Source organism: Acanthochromis polyacanthus, chromosome 17 (assembly GCF_021347895.1).
Source record: "Acanthochromis polyacanthus isolate Apoly-LR-REF ecotype Palm Island chromosome 17, KAUST_Apoly_ChrSc, whole genome shotgun sequence".
NCBI classification, from domain to species: Eukaryota; Metazoa; Chordata; class Actinopteri; family Pomacentridae; genus Acanthochromis; species Acanthochromis polyacanthus.
The window spans coordinates 20,146,344-20,159,216 of NC_067129.1; the positions used below are offsets into that span (position 1 = coordinate 20,146,344).

At 40.1% G+C, this 12,873-nt stretch overlaps 1 protein-coding gene across 1 annotated transcript in view; it reads left to right on the top strand.

Moving 5' to 3' along the window:
• The window catches only part of pcp4a (Purkinje cell protein 4a), a 33,332-nt gene extending 21,919 nt beyond the window's left edge, over positions 1-11,413 (top strand). Inside the window, exons 2-4 of the mRNA XM_022193302.2 lie at positions 703-754; positions 6,833-6,865; positions 10,488-11,413. Coding sequence (XP_022048994.1) covers positions 703-754; positions 6,833-6,865; positions 10,488-10,618 — 216 coding nt within the window. The 3' untranslated portion in view covers positions 10,619-11,413. The remainder of the gene's footprint in view (positions 1-702; positions 755-6,832; positions 6,866-10,487) is intronic.
• The last annotated feature ends 1,460 nt before the right edge of the window (positions 11,414-12,873 follow it).

A 12,873-nucleotide genomic window follows, 5' to 3' on the forward strand; every position in this document is an offset into this window, starting at 1 on the left:
GCATTTGATATTCATTGAAAGCACAGGATTAATAATTCAGGCTGAGCTCAACGAGATGGAGAGATGATTTCTGCTGGGCGGATGAATGTGTGAAATACAATGTGCTTTAGATCAAATCCCACCCACAATGCTGGCCTGTATGAATTAAGCTCTTATACTGGTGTTGGTTAAAACAGAATGTTAAGTAAATAATTGGAAAATGTCATGTTTCAGACACAGATTTCTCTTAGTGCAAGCAAACAAATGCAAGATGTGAACGTTGTGGCCGCAGCAGACCTCTCGTGCTGAGTGTCTCTGCATTTGGAAGCTGTCTTACTTCGGGAGCCGTGTGCAAGTTGTAATGTTGCAGAACAGCAGCAGCCTGTCAGGGGAGAACAGTTGGGAGCTGTTGGAGCAGCCGGAGTGAGCGTGCCTCTGCTGCAGAAACATAGATTATAGATCAACATGTCCCACACAGAGCAGAAACTGTCCTGTAGCATGTTCGCTGAGACTGCCTTATGATGCTTCCTCTGCCTGAACACAGGAAATGGGTTCAATCACATGGAGGTATAAAAGAACAAATTACAATCACTGAAAAGTTTTAACCGTTCCTGCATTCACATGTGCGGGGTTTTTTTGTTCTTTTTTTTTTTTTTTTTTTTTTTTTTTTTTGCTGGGTGCTGAAAAAATGATGATCTTATATTTTTCTCTTTTATTTTGCAGAGACAAGCATCTGGAGGAATGACTGGAAACAGCAAACCATCTGCTGGCCAAGGTACTTTCTAAGCAGCATGTTCAGTCTGAAAAGTACAAGTATGCAGAAAAATGATACGGAGTATTAATAATGTTCAGTTGTGTACTGCAAAAACAGCATTTCACATTACATTTGGTAACAGAGCATTTGGTAACACATAATCACGTGTTACACAAGTTAAAGTCACTTTAAAACATTATTCAAATAAAAGTACAAATGTATCTTAATGTGCCTTATGCAGGCAATATGTTTTTTGTCAGTGTTGTATTGTTAAACTGGATAAAGAAATTCAATTATCGTTGCTGCAATAACAACTAATTTGATTCATCTTACTTACTTATTGGTGTAGTAAGTTGCAGTATTTTATAGCAATCCTCTGTATTTTATATGCAAATAATAGCTTTTAAATTTCTTCATCTGTAAAGTAACAAGAAACTATAATTGCCAAATAAATATAGTGGCGTAAAAGTAAAAAGACATAAAAAACAAACAGACAGAAATGCAGTATAAACAAGAAAAGCATTCAGAGAGCACAGTACTCCGCCGAGGCTGCTCAGTCATGTGATTTCTGAAGGATAATTTGTGGTCCACAGCGGTCATTTTGTAGTAGGATCACAATCATGTGATCATCAACAGGCAGCTGATGTAGTGTTCACTTGTTGTCATAGTTACCGTGACGCTGTGCCGCTATCTTAGCCTAGCCACGCAAGACCCATGTTCTGAAGGCACAAGGTTCTAGGGCCGTTCGACAGGGAGGGAGGCGGGCTAAAAGGTTGTCTTTCAAATCACTCTGCAGCAATTGGGTAGGTATACAACCAATCAGCGCAACGAATAGGCTGACGTAGTTCCGAGAGCACCGGCGGATTGTGGCTAAGTCCCATTAGCTTCCCAACCAGCGGAGCCAACTGGTGTATTAAGGATTTGCCATATCCCGTCGGCATAAGTCCAAATACGTCTTTCTTCTCAATGAAACACTTCAGTGCCGTCCTTTGTTTATCTTTCAAGTTGAATTTTAGCTTCAAATCTTTAAGGGCTGTGGCCAAAGCCGAGTCGAAAGATAACTGTTTATTGTGCGCCGGTTGTTTCTGTCAGAATAGTCGCGCCTCTGTCGTCACTTAGTTACGCCCGCCTTCTGACTCTACACTTCATGGTGATTCGTCCGGCCAGTTTTAGGAGAATCCTTACGGAGGGTAACTAGACCCACCGTGGCAGAGAATTAAATTCGTTGCCGTGGGTTGTCTAGCACGGCTAGGCTACCGCTATCTCTCAATGATACAGAAATCTTTAACAAATCTGTGGATCCAGACTATAAGCTGCATCACTGCCAAAATCTAATCACTTGGTGCTTGTGTCATTTCTGACCTTCCTGATTTTTTTTGTTCCAAATCTGTTAATCTTATTTTGAGGAATGTTACAAACAGAGGGACAGACAGACCAACACCGACTGTCACATAACCCTGCCGTGTTCCTTGGCAGAGTAATGAAAGAGTAGCATGTACTCGGTACATACTGAGGAAAATGTTTGGACAGATAAATATTTAACTCGTCAGACTCTGAGCTTGATCTCATTCAATTTAAAAACAAGAAGTACAGTACTCCGCCAAGGCTGCTCAGTCGTTGTATGATTTTCGACGGATGAAATCTTCAAAAAAATTTGTGGTCCACAATGGTCGATTTGGAGTTGGATCGCAAGCAAGAGATCGTCAGCAGCCAGCTGACGTAGTGTTCACTTGTCATAGTTACAGTGACGCTGTATCTCGCAGTGATACAGAAATCTTTAACAAATCCATGGATTCAGACTTTAAGCTGCATCACTGACAAAATCTAATCACTTGGTCCTTGTGTCCTTTCTGACCTTCCGTTAATCGATTTTTGAGTAATATTGCTAAAAAACAGACAAACCAATGCCCATTGTCAAATAACTACACTATGTTCCTTCGTGGAGTAATAAAATAGCAGATTCTGAATCAAAACACCATATCTCAGCTTTAATTTACAGTTTGTTTTATGTCATTATAGAAAGGACCGTGTAGGACATGGAAACCTTGAAACAGCACTCAGTCCTCAGTGGAGCAATAGAAAGTCAAACTAAAACTTTAAATTTAGTACTTATTTTAGTCTCTGAGGTGTGAAACCTCACATCAGCAGATGTTTTGAATCTGTTACTCTTAGCCCTTACTAGCTGTGGGCATTTAGTTTGTTCTTCAGTAGAAGAAGCTCAGCCACACCGACTGTCTCCCCCAGGTGATGAGGTTCCACCTCTCCACCCTGAAAAGCTCTTTGGTTACTTTGGCAACACATCCTGCAGGATGATGACATTTCGTTGGCTAAGTTTTGATGCATTTCAGCATAGAATGCTTCTGGACACCGTCATGTTCATTCTTCTGCTTCTGTCAGCAGTAAAATCCTCAATAAATTCCAGTGTTCCAGTTCTACTGGCAGCCAGATGTCCGAGACAGTACAGAAGCAGCACCATGTTTGACAGATGAAGTGGTGCTCTGGATCATCAACTGTTCCTTTTCTGTTCTCTTTCCATCATCCTGTAGATACAGATTTTTGTTCTGTCTCTCCATTAAACTTTTTTTTTTTTTGTATGCTGAAGTGACAATAAACACACACACACAATATTGCAGAGCCTTGTTATGTGTAATAGCCAAGTAAATCTGCATTTTATGTCAATTTTGTCAGGTTGAAATAATTATTTGGTAAATTATTTAGGTAAATTTACATCCTAAATAACACTATAGCGTCTAGGTCCTAATACTTTTACTTTATAGGGTAATATATAATGTCCTTGGGAATTAAAGCCAACCGGCTGCATTGATTCCCTAACCCTTAGATGCACCAGTGAGTTAAAAATGACCCAGTGAGGTTGTTTTCTTGCAATATCTTTGTAATGAAAAACTGTTATTTCATACTCCAGGTGTTCCTCACAAACATGTTTTGATATCATTCCATTTAAATTTTTAAGTTGCCATTTATACTTTTAATATTAAAAATTGTAATATTTGTATTATTACCCCAAGATCATTATCACTGATAATATCATACCAGAGGTGATGCAGTGAACAAACTTGGAATGACGGAGAGCAGCAACAGCTGGAGGAAAAGAGTGGAAAGATGTTAACAAAATGGATGCTGACATTCTTCTATTGTTCTGTGCAATATTCTTCTTTTTCAATTATCAAAATGTTCAAAATCTGCTATAAAGTGAAAAATAAACACATTCCAAACATGAAATAATTCCTGTGTGGACAAAAATATAATGCAAACAACAATACCAAATTATTATTCTTAACCAAAATGACAAAAATGGCATAAAACACATTGATTCTCATATGGGTCATTTTTGACCCACTTATGGAAGAGTGTAGGGTCCAATCGCTGGAGAAACTAAGGGCTAATAAGGAAAAGAACCAGCAAACGCCCTCAGATTGGAATAATGTCAATGTGGCTCCAGTATTACTTCTTGTAAGTACAATTACACACTGACAGTAAAATAAACCTGATATCACACTGTCATGGTTCAGTAAATGTGTCACACTTTCTGAGTTACTTCTAAAATAAGTGTATTTTACTGTAAAACCACAGGGAATATGATGGATTTCAGTGTGTCTCTTTTCTGCTTTTACAAAAGAAACAATCCACCAGTTCCCTCTATGGTAGCACTTCACAGGAAGACCTACTTTGTAAACTGGGCCATGGTATTGTTGGCATAATAATGTAATTCAAATCCCTTGAGTTATAAACGGCAAAATTGGGCTCGCAGTACTTGGCAGGATGCTTTGAAATTTATAAATGGTGTTAAGTGCAGAACTGTCATCCTGGCAAAATTAGTGTGTGCAAGAACAAAGGCCTGTTTCTAATGAAGCTCACACCAGCGAATGACTCCTTTCATCAGCTCAGCTCAGGTGAGCCGAAGGAGAATCGGTGTGACATTTTCTCTCTGGCTACCAGATGCTAACTGAGCTTTGAAAGAGCTCATATTTTATCATGAACATACATTCAGCAGTGCATTACTCTGCTGGGTTTCCTTGTTCCAACCGTGCAAGCGGATACTATAAATCTTTTAAGTGCTCTTTGCAGTCTGCACACTTATCAAATTAGGTTTTATGGCAGCATATGATACAATACACAGAGGAATCACTAAATGTAAACTGAGTTTCTCCTCACACAATGGATGCAGCGGCTTAATAGCAGCCCCTCCACAGCTAAACGGCTCCATATTCCCGTTCTGCGCATAAAGCATCCGCCCTCTGCACCTGGAGACCACGTGCCACCTCTCCCCTCTCTCTGGGGCTGCTGATAACACTGTGAGGAGCTCATATTGAAATGGATTTCTGTCCCAACTTCTGGCATGATGAAGCGCATTGCAGCTCAGGCTCAGTCCAGAGGGAATCGTCCCGCAGTGATCAGGAGGGATTTCAGGAAGCTTAATTGAATTTAATAGAAGTGTGAATTGCATTTATTTGACATTTGTTCATTTTCCCTCTTTCTATTTTTTTTAGATTAGGAAAGTGCCCAACCTCTTGTTGGACATTCACAGTGAAGCAACGATACATATTTGATCTTACTTATAGTGCACCACACAGTAACACTGCTCAACACGTTATCACAATATAAAACATCATATCTTGAGATATAAGAGAGAGGAGGACAAAAAGGATTTTACACTCATTCAGCCACAAATTTCACAAGAAAAGTACTCTGAGAGAGCAGTACTCTGCCAAGGCTACTCAGTCATTGTATGATTTCTGACGTATAAGTCCACAACGGTCGATTTGTAGTAGGATCGCAGTCATGTGATCAGCAGGCAGCTTGTTGTCATAGTTACACTGACGCAGTGCCATGCTTTTCTTGTTAATAAATGTTGTCAAACTGTTTTTGAATCATACTGAATTTACTTGATTTGACAGTCAGTTATTGCATCAACACATATCACACTAATTCAAGTTAGACGTTATGATGTTACAGACCTTTGCTTTAATACATTTTCTCTGACTGGACCTCTTGGAATTTTAGCTGAATGTCTCTGTTCTAGCTGCAAGGCCAAAGTGCTAACCACCAAGTCACTGTGCAGCCCCCTTCTGAAAATGTGTTTTAATAATATTAGAGGGCCTGGTCCTGACTGAAAGGCTTCAAAATTCAGTAAATTTTACTATGAGTAACTTTATGTTATGACTCCTCCAGTCAAAAAAAAAAAATTGTTGCCCCATTTTTCAAATGTAAAACATCAATGTACATTGTACAGAACACTTAAACAAGCTCTTTCCTGTCTTCTTGCCTCCATTCTTTCCTCCATAATGGCCTTTGTATAGGTGCCCAGTAAAGATTTTACTGATAGCAATGTGTTCAATAACTGCACTGTAATTTATGGTATTTGCTCCAAAGATAATAGATCATAGTTTCAGATCAATTTATGCTAAATACACCCAGGAGATCTGCTGGAATCAGTGTTTATATATGGAAAACTCTTTGCATGTCTTACAAAGAAAGATAAAATAAAGTTTTCCTTTCCTGTAGGCATTATGAAGGTTCTGTTCCCACTGTTGACCTGTCACACTGAATAATGCTGACATGTTGGATTGACTGAAAGGGCATCATGTCTTCATGAAAATCAATAACTTAGCCTTTTCCCACAGACCACAGTTTCTCACAGTGTGCAGGAACATGTGTTTTCTTTGCAAGATAATATTTAGAGCCTCACGACAGCGACTGCTTCCCTCCACAGGTCACCTTTCTGTGGTCTCGCTGCTCAGCATTCGTTTACATTGAGCCTCATCAATCATTGTTCGTATATTCTTAGGTTGCCTTAAATCTCACAGGAACCAATTTGAACATGACCTTTCACAAACCTCGTATGGAAATGAACCCATCACCCTTTGTGGCAATTTGATTCATACGTGCAGCAGCATGACACGCTACTCCAAGTGTGGTGTGCTGGCTTCATAAAGTCTGCTGCCCTCTGTGGTGTAAAGGGCATCGACCCCGTGGAGCAGGTGTGATGGAGGAGGAGGCTCTGAGGGTGTGTTAGAAACAGAGAGGTTTGTGTGACTTCTGCAATCATGAAATATGAATTTGTTTTCACTGTCATCCAAGGGTTTCAAGGTCAGCAAAAGGTTCCATCTAAACGTAAGTAGGCCATTTGGAAACATCACAGTTTATGCTCGAGCGCACAGCTTCACCACAGCACAGCAGGTCAGCACAGTCATGCATGGACCACTGTAGTGGACGACAACCGCAATGCTTGAATAAACAACTGACCTTTTGTTACTGGTGACTGAATGAGCGGTGATGTGTTTTATTGCGGTGTGAACAGAAACCACATCTCATTAAACAGAATCCTTTCACTTGTTACACTGGCATCCTCTGTGTGTTTGAGCAGCACTGACTCCACTTCAGTCTCCTCTGTTTGGGCTCTTCAGCACAGAGAATGTGGTTTTGCTGTGTCTGATAAACTATGATGGTGATCTTTTAAATCGGCTGCATTTTCCATATTGCAGTAAGGTGTGTCTCACTGTCTGCACACAGGAGGATTATTATCATTACAGCATGAATGATAGACAGAGGTTCATGGACAACATGATACTCAGAGAGTTATGGCGGCTGTCCTCTGTCACAAATAACCTACATCTTCTCCACTGCACTGCATCGAGCGCTTTCCTCGTTAGCTTTGTTCGTCGATATGTGAGCACCTTTTATTGAATGTCAGGCATGTGTAATGACATTTACATCTGGCACGAACTCCTTTAACACTGCAACAAAGCAGAACAAACTGCCCGTAAAACCAGCAATGAAACTTTATTTTCCTGCATGTTTTATGGCTCCCACCCGAGAGTTGAAAAAATTAGTGTCAAATAAACTCAGTTAAAAAAGCTCTTCCATCCCAACAAGGGTAAAAACAAGGATCATCACAGGGGTCTATGTACACACATGGACAAAATTGTTGGTACCCCTCAGTTAAAGAAGGAAAAACCCACAATTCTCACTGAAATCACTTGAAACTCACAAAAGTAACAATAAATAAAAATTTATTGAAAATTAAATAATCAAAAACAGCCATTACTTTTGAATTGTTGATTAACATAATTATTTAAAAAAACAAACTAATGAAACAGGCCTGGACAAAAATGATGGTACCTCTATAAAAGATTGAAAACTATTTGACCAGAGTGACATGATTAACTCAGGTGTGTCATTTAATTGACATCACAGGTGTTTCCAAACTCGTAATCAGTCAGTCTGCCTATTTAAAGGGAGACAAGTAGTCACCCTGCTGTTTGGTGAAAAGGTGTGTACCACACTGAACATGGACAACAGAAAGCGAAGGAGAGAATTGTCCCAGGACATCCGAAAAAAAATTATAGACAAACATCTTAAAACTTAAAGGCTATAAGACCATCTCTAAACAGCTTGAAGTTCCTGTGACAACAGTGGCTCATATTATTCAGAAGTTCAAGACCCACGGGACAGTAGCCAACCTCCCTGGACGTGGCCGCAAGAGGAAAATTGATGACAAATTGAAGGGACGGATCGTTGGAATTGTATCCAAAGAGCCCAGAGCAACCTCCAAAGAAATTGAAGGTGAACTCCAAGGCCAAGGTACATCAGTGTCAGATCGCACCATTCGTCGTTGTTTGAGCCAAAGTGGACTTCATGGGAGACGACCAAGGAGGACACCACTGCTGAAAAAAACTCATAAAAAGCGAGACTGGAATTTGCAAAAATGCATGTTGACAAGCCACAAAGCTTCTGGGAGAATGTCCTTTGGACAGATGAGACTAAACTGGAGCTTTTTGGTAAGGCACATCAACTCTTTGTTCATAGACTCAAAAACCAAGCATACGAAGAAAAGAACACTGTCCCTACGGTGAAACATGGAGGAGGCTCAGTAATGTTTTGGGGCTGCTTTGCTGCATCTGGCACAGGGTGTCTTGAAAGTGTGCAAGGTACGATGAAATCTGAAGACTATCAAGGCATTCTGGAGAGAAATGTGCTGCCTAGTGTCAGAAAGCTTGGTCTCAGTCGCAGGTCATGGGTCTTCCAACAGGACAACGATCCAAAACACACAGCCAAAAACACCCAAGAATGGCTGAGAGAAAAGCGTTGGACTATTCTAAAGTGGCCTTCTATGAGCCCAGATCTGAATCCCATTGAACATATGTGGAAGGAGCTGAAACATGCCATTTGGAGAAGACACCCATCAAACCTGAGACAACTGGAGCTGTTTGCTCATGAGGAGTGGGCCAAAATACCTGTTGACAGCTGCAGAACGCTCATTGACAAATACAGAAATCGTTTAATTGCAGTGATTGCCTCAAGAGGTTGTGCAACAAAATATTAAGTTATGGGTACCATCATTTTTGTCCCGCCCTATTTCATTAGTTTGTTTTTTTTAAAATAATTATGTTAATCAACAATTCAAAAGTGATGGCTGATTTTGATTATTTAATTTTCAATAAATTTTTATTTATTGTTACGTTTGTGAGTTTCAAGTGATTTCAGTGAGAATTGTGGGTTTTTCCTTCTTTAACTGAGGGGTACCAACAATTTTGTCCACGTGTGTACATGAAGAAAAGCCTGCTGGGAACTCATCCTCCATATCCAGCAAACTACTACTAAGCTACTTTTGTAGTCCGTTTGGAGCACTCTGTTACATATATGTAGGTCGAATTTATGTATTCTGTGTATGCACATTACAGCAAAGCTTGCACACTACTGCCCTTGTAAAGTAGAGTCATATGGATCCTAGCAGACCATTGTGCGCTCATGGACACAAAGTATAACACTGGTCTTATCCTTCTGAGAAAAGAGGAAAAAAGCTTATCTTTCAGTTTAACCTTTATTGGGATTTTTTTCCTTTTTGGAGCTACAACAACTCACAATTTAGAATTTTAGAAAAATATGTTTAACTTAGATTATACAGCACATTCACTGTAGTGGACAACAAAACGAGAACAAATATACAGCGACATTTCAATATGAAAAAAGCAAAAAGGTCAATTCATTTTCAAACGAAACTTTGAGAAAGTAAATTAAAGTGAACATGAACATAAATTAACCTCAACAGTCAGGAGACCTGTGTTTTGCTGCAGTCTCCATTTTGTCTCAGCATGAAAACAAAGTTCCCCTCAATCCACCTAATCACATGAGATATGTTTGGAAAGGCCAGGATGTCTTCTACTGAGCACATCAGGATTTCATACAGTAGCTCAAATGAGTCAACAGTATATCAAGAACAAATGTCCAGTACAGAGGACATAAATGAATGGACTGGGTCTTAGGAAGTTCTACCACTTTTTAGTCTGCTTCGACTCCATTCCATATGTGCTCAGTAGGCTGACATCTGTGTATTCTGCACATGCACACTACTGTCCCTGTAGAATAGTTGCTGATGTCCACGCAGGGGCCTGCATGTTCTCTTGCTGACTTGGGAAGAAATTTACGTCATGTGGACCACTGCACACTCTGGGACATGGAAATTATGACACTAGCTTCAGTGTAGCATGTAAGCATGCTAATATTTGCTAATTAACATCAAACACAATTACAGCTGAGGCTGAGAAGATGAACAGCGGGATAAAAATATCACCTCATTCCAACATAGAGAAAGGTACAAGAAGCTCCTTGGCAACGTGAGACACATCTTACAAGCAGACTGAATATGATCAAGAACTATGAATCTCCCTCTGGGGCATTCTGAGACGCATTTGTCCTCCTGACCTCTCACCTTCCACCCTTCTCTTCTCCCCAGATGAAAAGAAGAACAACCTCCCCCAGGACTTCGACATTGACATGGACGACCCGGAGACGGAGAAGGCTGCCGTGGCCATCCAGTCGCAGTTCAGGAAATTCCAGAAAAAGAAGCAGGATGTGAAGTCGTAGAACGGGCGTTGTCCTCTCTGCCTGATGTGGGCTTGGTCTTGCATGTCAATCAAACTGCACCGTCATGAACTGAAAGGAGGGGTGGGGGTGGGAGGGGTGGGGTGAATAGTATGTTTGTGAAAGTCTGTGTATAATGAATAACTTTAGTATATACAATATGATAATTATCTAACTCTTGGTGTACGTATTTAGATCTTTCCTATGATTTTGCTATTTCTGTTTTTTACTTCTATGACATCTCACAGTGTAGCTGCAGATATGAATCATTTTTCTTATGTCACATTTGGTGTAACATACTCATGTAGACAACAGAGTTAAATATGCTAGGTCCTCTCATAAATTGTCAATGATTATGTTTCCTTCGGAGGCATAGAAAGCCACATGCACTGCTATGATTGATGCTAAAATCTGGGTCATGTTTCACTGACAGTCCTACTCAGAAGGGTTTGGGGCTCCACTGGAGGCCTGTTAATGTCATTTGCCTCCGGCTGGGTAAAAGGATCCCACACTGTTGCCGGTACTTTCACGCAGTAAGGCTAATGCTTTTGAAATCCAATCAATGTGTTCAGACGTCGGAGGTCTCCCCTTCATTGCATCGTTTCACCTGATGATCAGTCGCGTGTCTTTGTAGAGATTCTAGATGTCGTGCTTGTGTTTAATTCCTTATTCTTGTTCCAGTGCGATTGAAACAAAGTCCATGTGTACTGTACAAGCACACACACTTATGCATGCAAGCAAACGCACATGCAGACACAGACACACACACAGAAATAAATAAAGACAATGGAACAATGACTTACTTTCTATCCTTTGATTGTCTGATTGACTGTTTGGTGTAACACATTGCACTAGCTGCATATAGTTTGTACAACATATGCGGTAGATTACAGGTTTCAACGTCTGTTTCAATCTTTTAAAAGTCTTTTAAAACAAGTACAACCATTTTGTATTATCTGATATTTTAGCATAGAATAACATCACAATCCTCACATTAGAGTCTGTACAGTTAACTAATAGGAGGAACTGATGAATTTTCATGTTCTTTTACAACAAACTGCATACAGAGATGACAGTTTAAAGAAAAAACGACATAACGTGTTAGGATGATGTTGGGTCACCATGTCTCCTTTGTATTCTCCCAATCTCAGCAACTCTGCAGGAGGGATGGAAGACAATCTTCTAAAAGATATTCCCTCATTCTGTGTTTTAATGATGGTGGTGGAACATGTCACTCTGGAATTGTCAATAATGTGTTTTAATGTAGTGACTGTGCAGGCCATAGCAAATGATTCACATCATTTTCATGAAATCATTCAGTGACCCCTTTCAGTGACCCTTTTGGATGGAGGCATCGTCACCCTGGAACAGACCACTCTCATCAGGGTAGAAATGTTCCATCATCGTATAAAGGTGATCACTCAGAGCAACTTTGTAGTGATCTTTCTCTCGAAGTGGACCAAAACTATCCATCTATCCATTATCTACGCACCGCTTAATCCTCATTAGGGTCATGGGGGGTGTTGGAGTCTGTCCCAGCTGATTTAGGGTGAAGGCAGGTGACACCCTGGACAGATCACCAGTCTATCGCAGGGCTACACATACAGACAAACAACCACAGTCACATTTACATCTACGGACAATTTAGAGTTACCAATTAACCTCAGTATCTTTTTGGACTGTGGGAGGAAGAAAATCCACACATACACAGGGAGAACATGCAAACTCCAAAGATCCTAGGAAGACAGGGAGGTGAACCAGGGATCTTCTTGCTGTGAGGTGCTAACCACCACCCCCTGTGAAGCCCAGGACCCAAACCCTGGCAGCAAAATACCCATCACAGCACAGCATAGCTAAGCTGCCTGATCCCCTCACTGCAGGAGTCATGGGTAAAAAATTTTTTTTTTTTTTTTACAATTTGTCCCTTGTATGTTGTAATTAACGGCCACACACTGACCGGTGTACTATACAAACATTAAACCAGTTAGTAATGCTTTTCTGTTGTAAAGGTCATTTTTGGCTTTCAAACAATGCTCTCAATTTTTTGGCAAAAAAACCTTTTAATATCATTTCAATAACCAAATAACTGACCATGTTTATTGTTAGAGTTTAATTTCAGTTTTAACTAAGTAACTTGGGACTACAAGTTGTAAGCACTAGCTGTCAAACAAACATTGTCAGTGGTTTAAAACACTAAAATCTAATTGTAAGAAGAACTAGGTTCTCATGAATTTTGTGTAAATTCAGCAGTTTCCAAC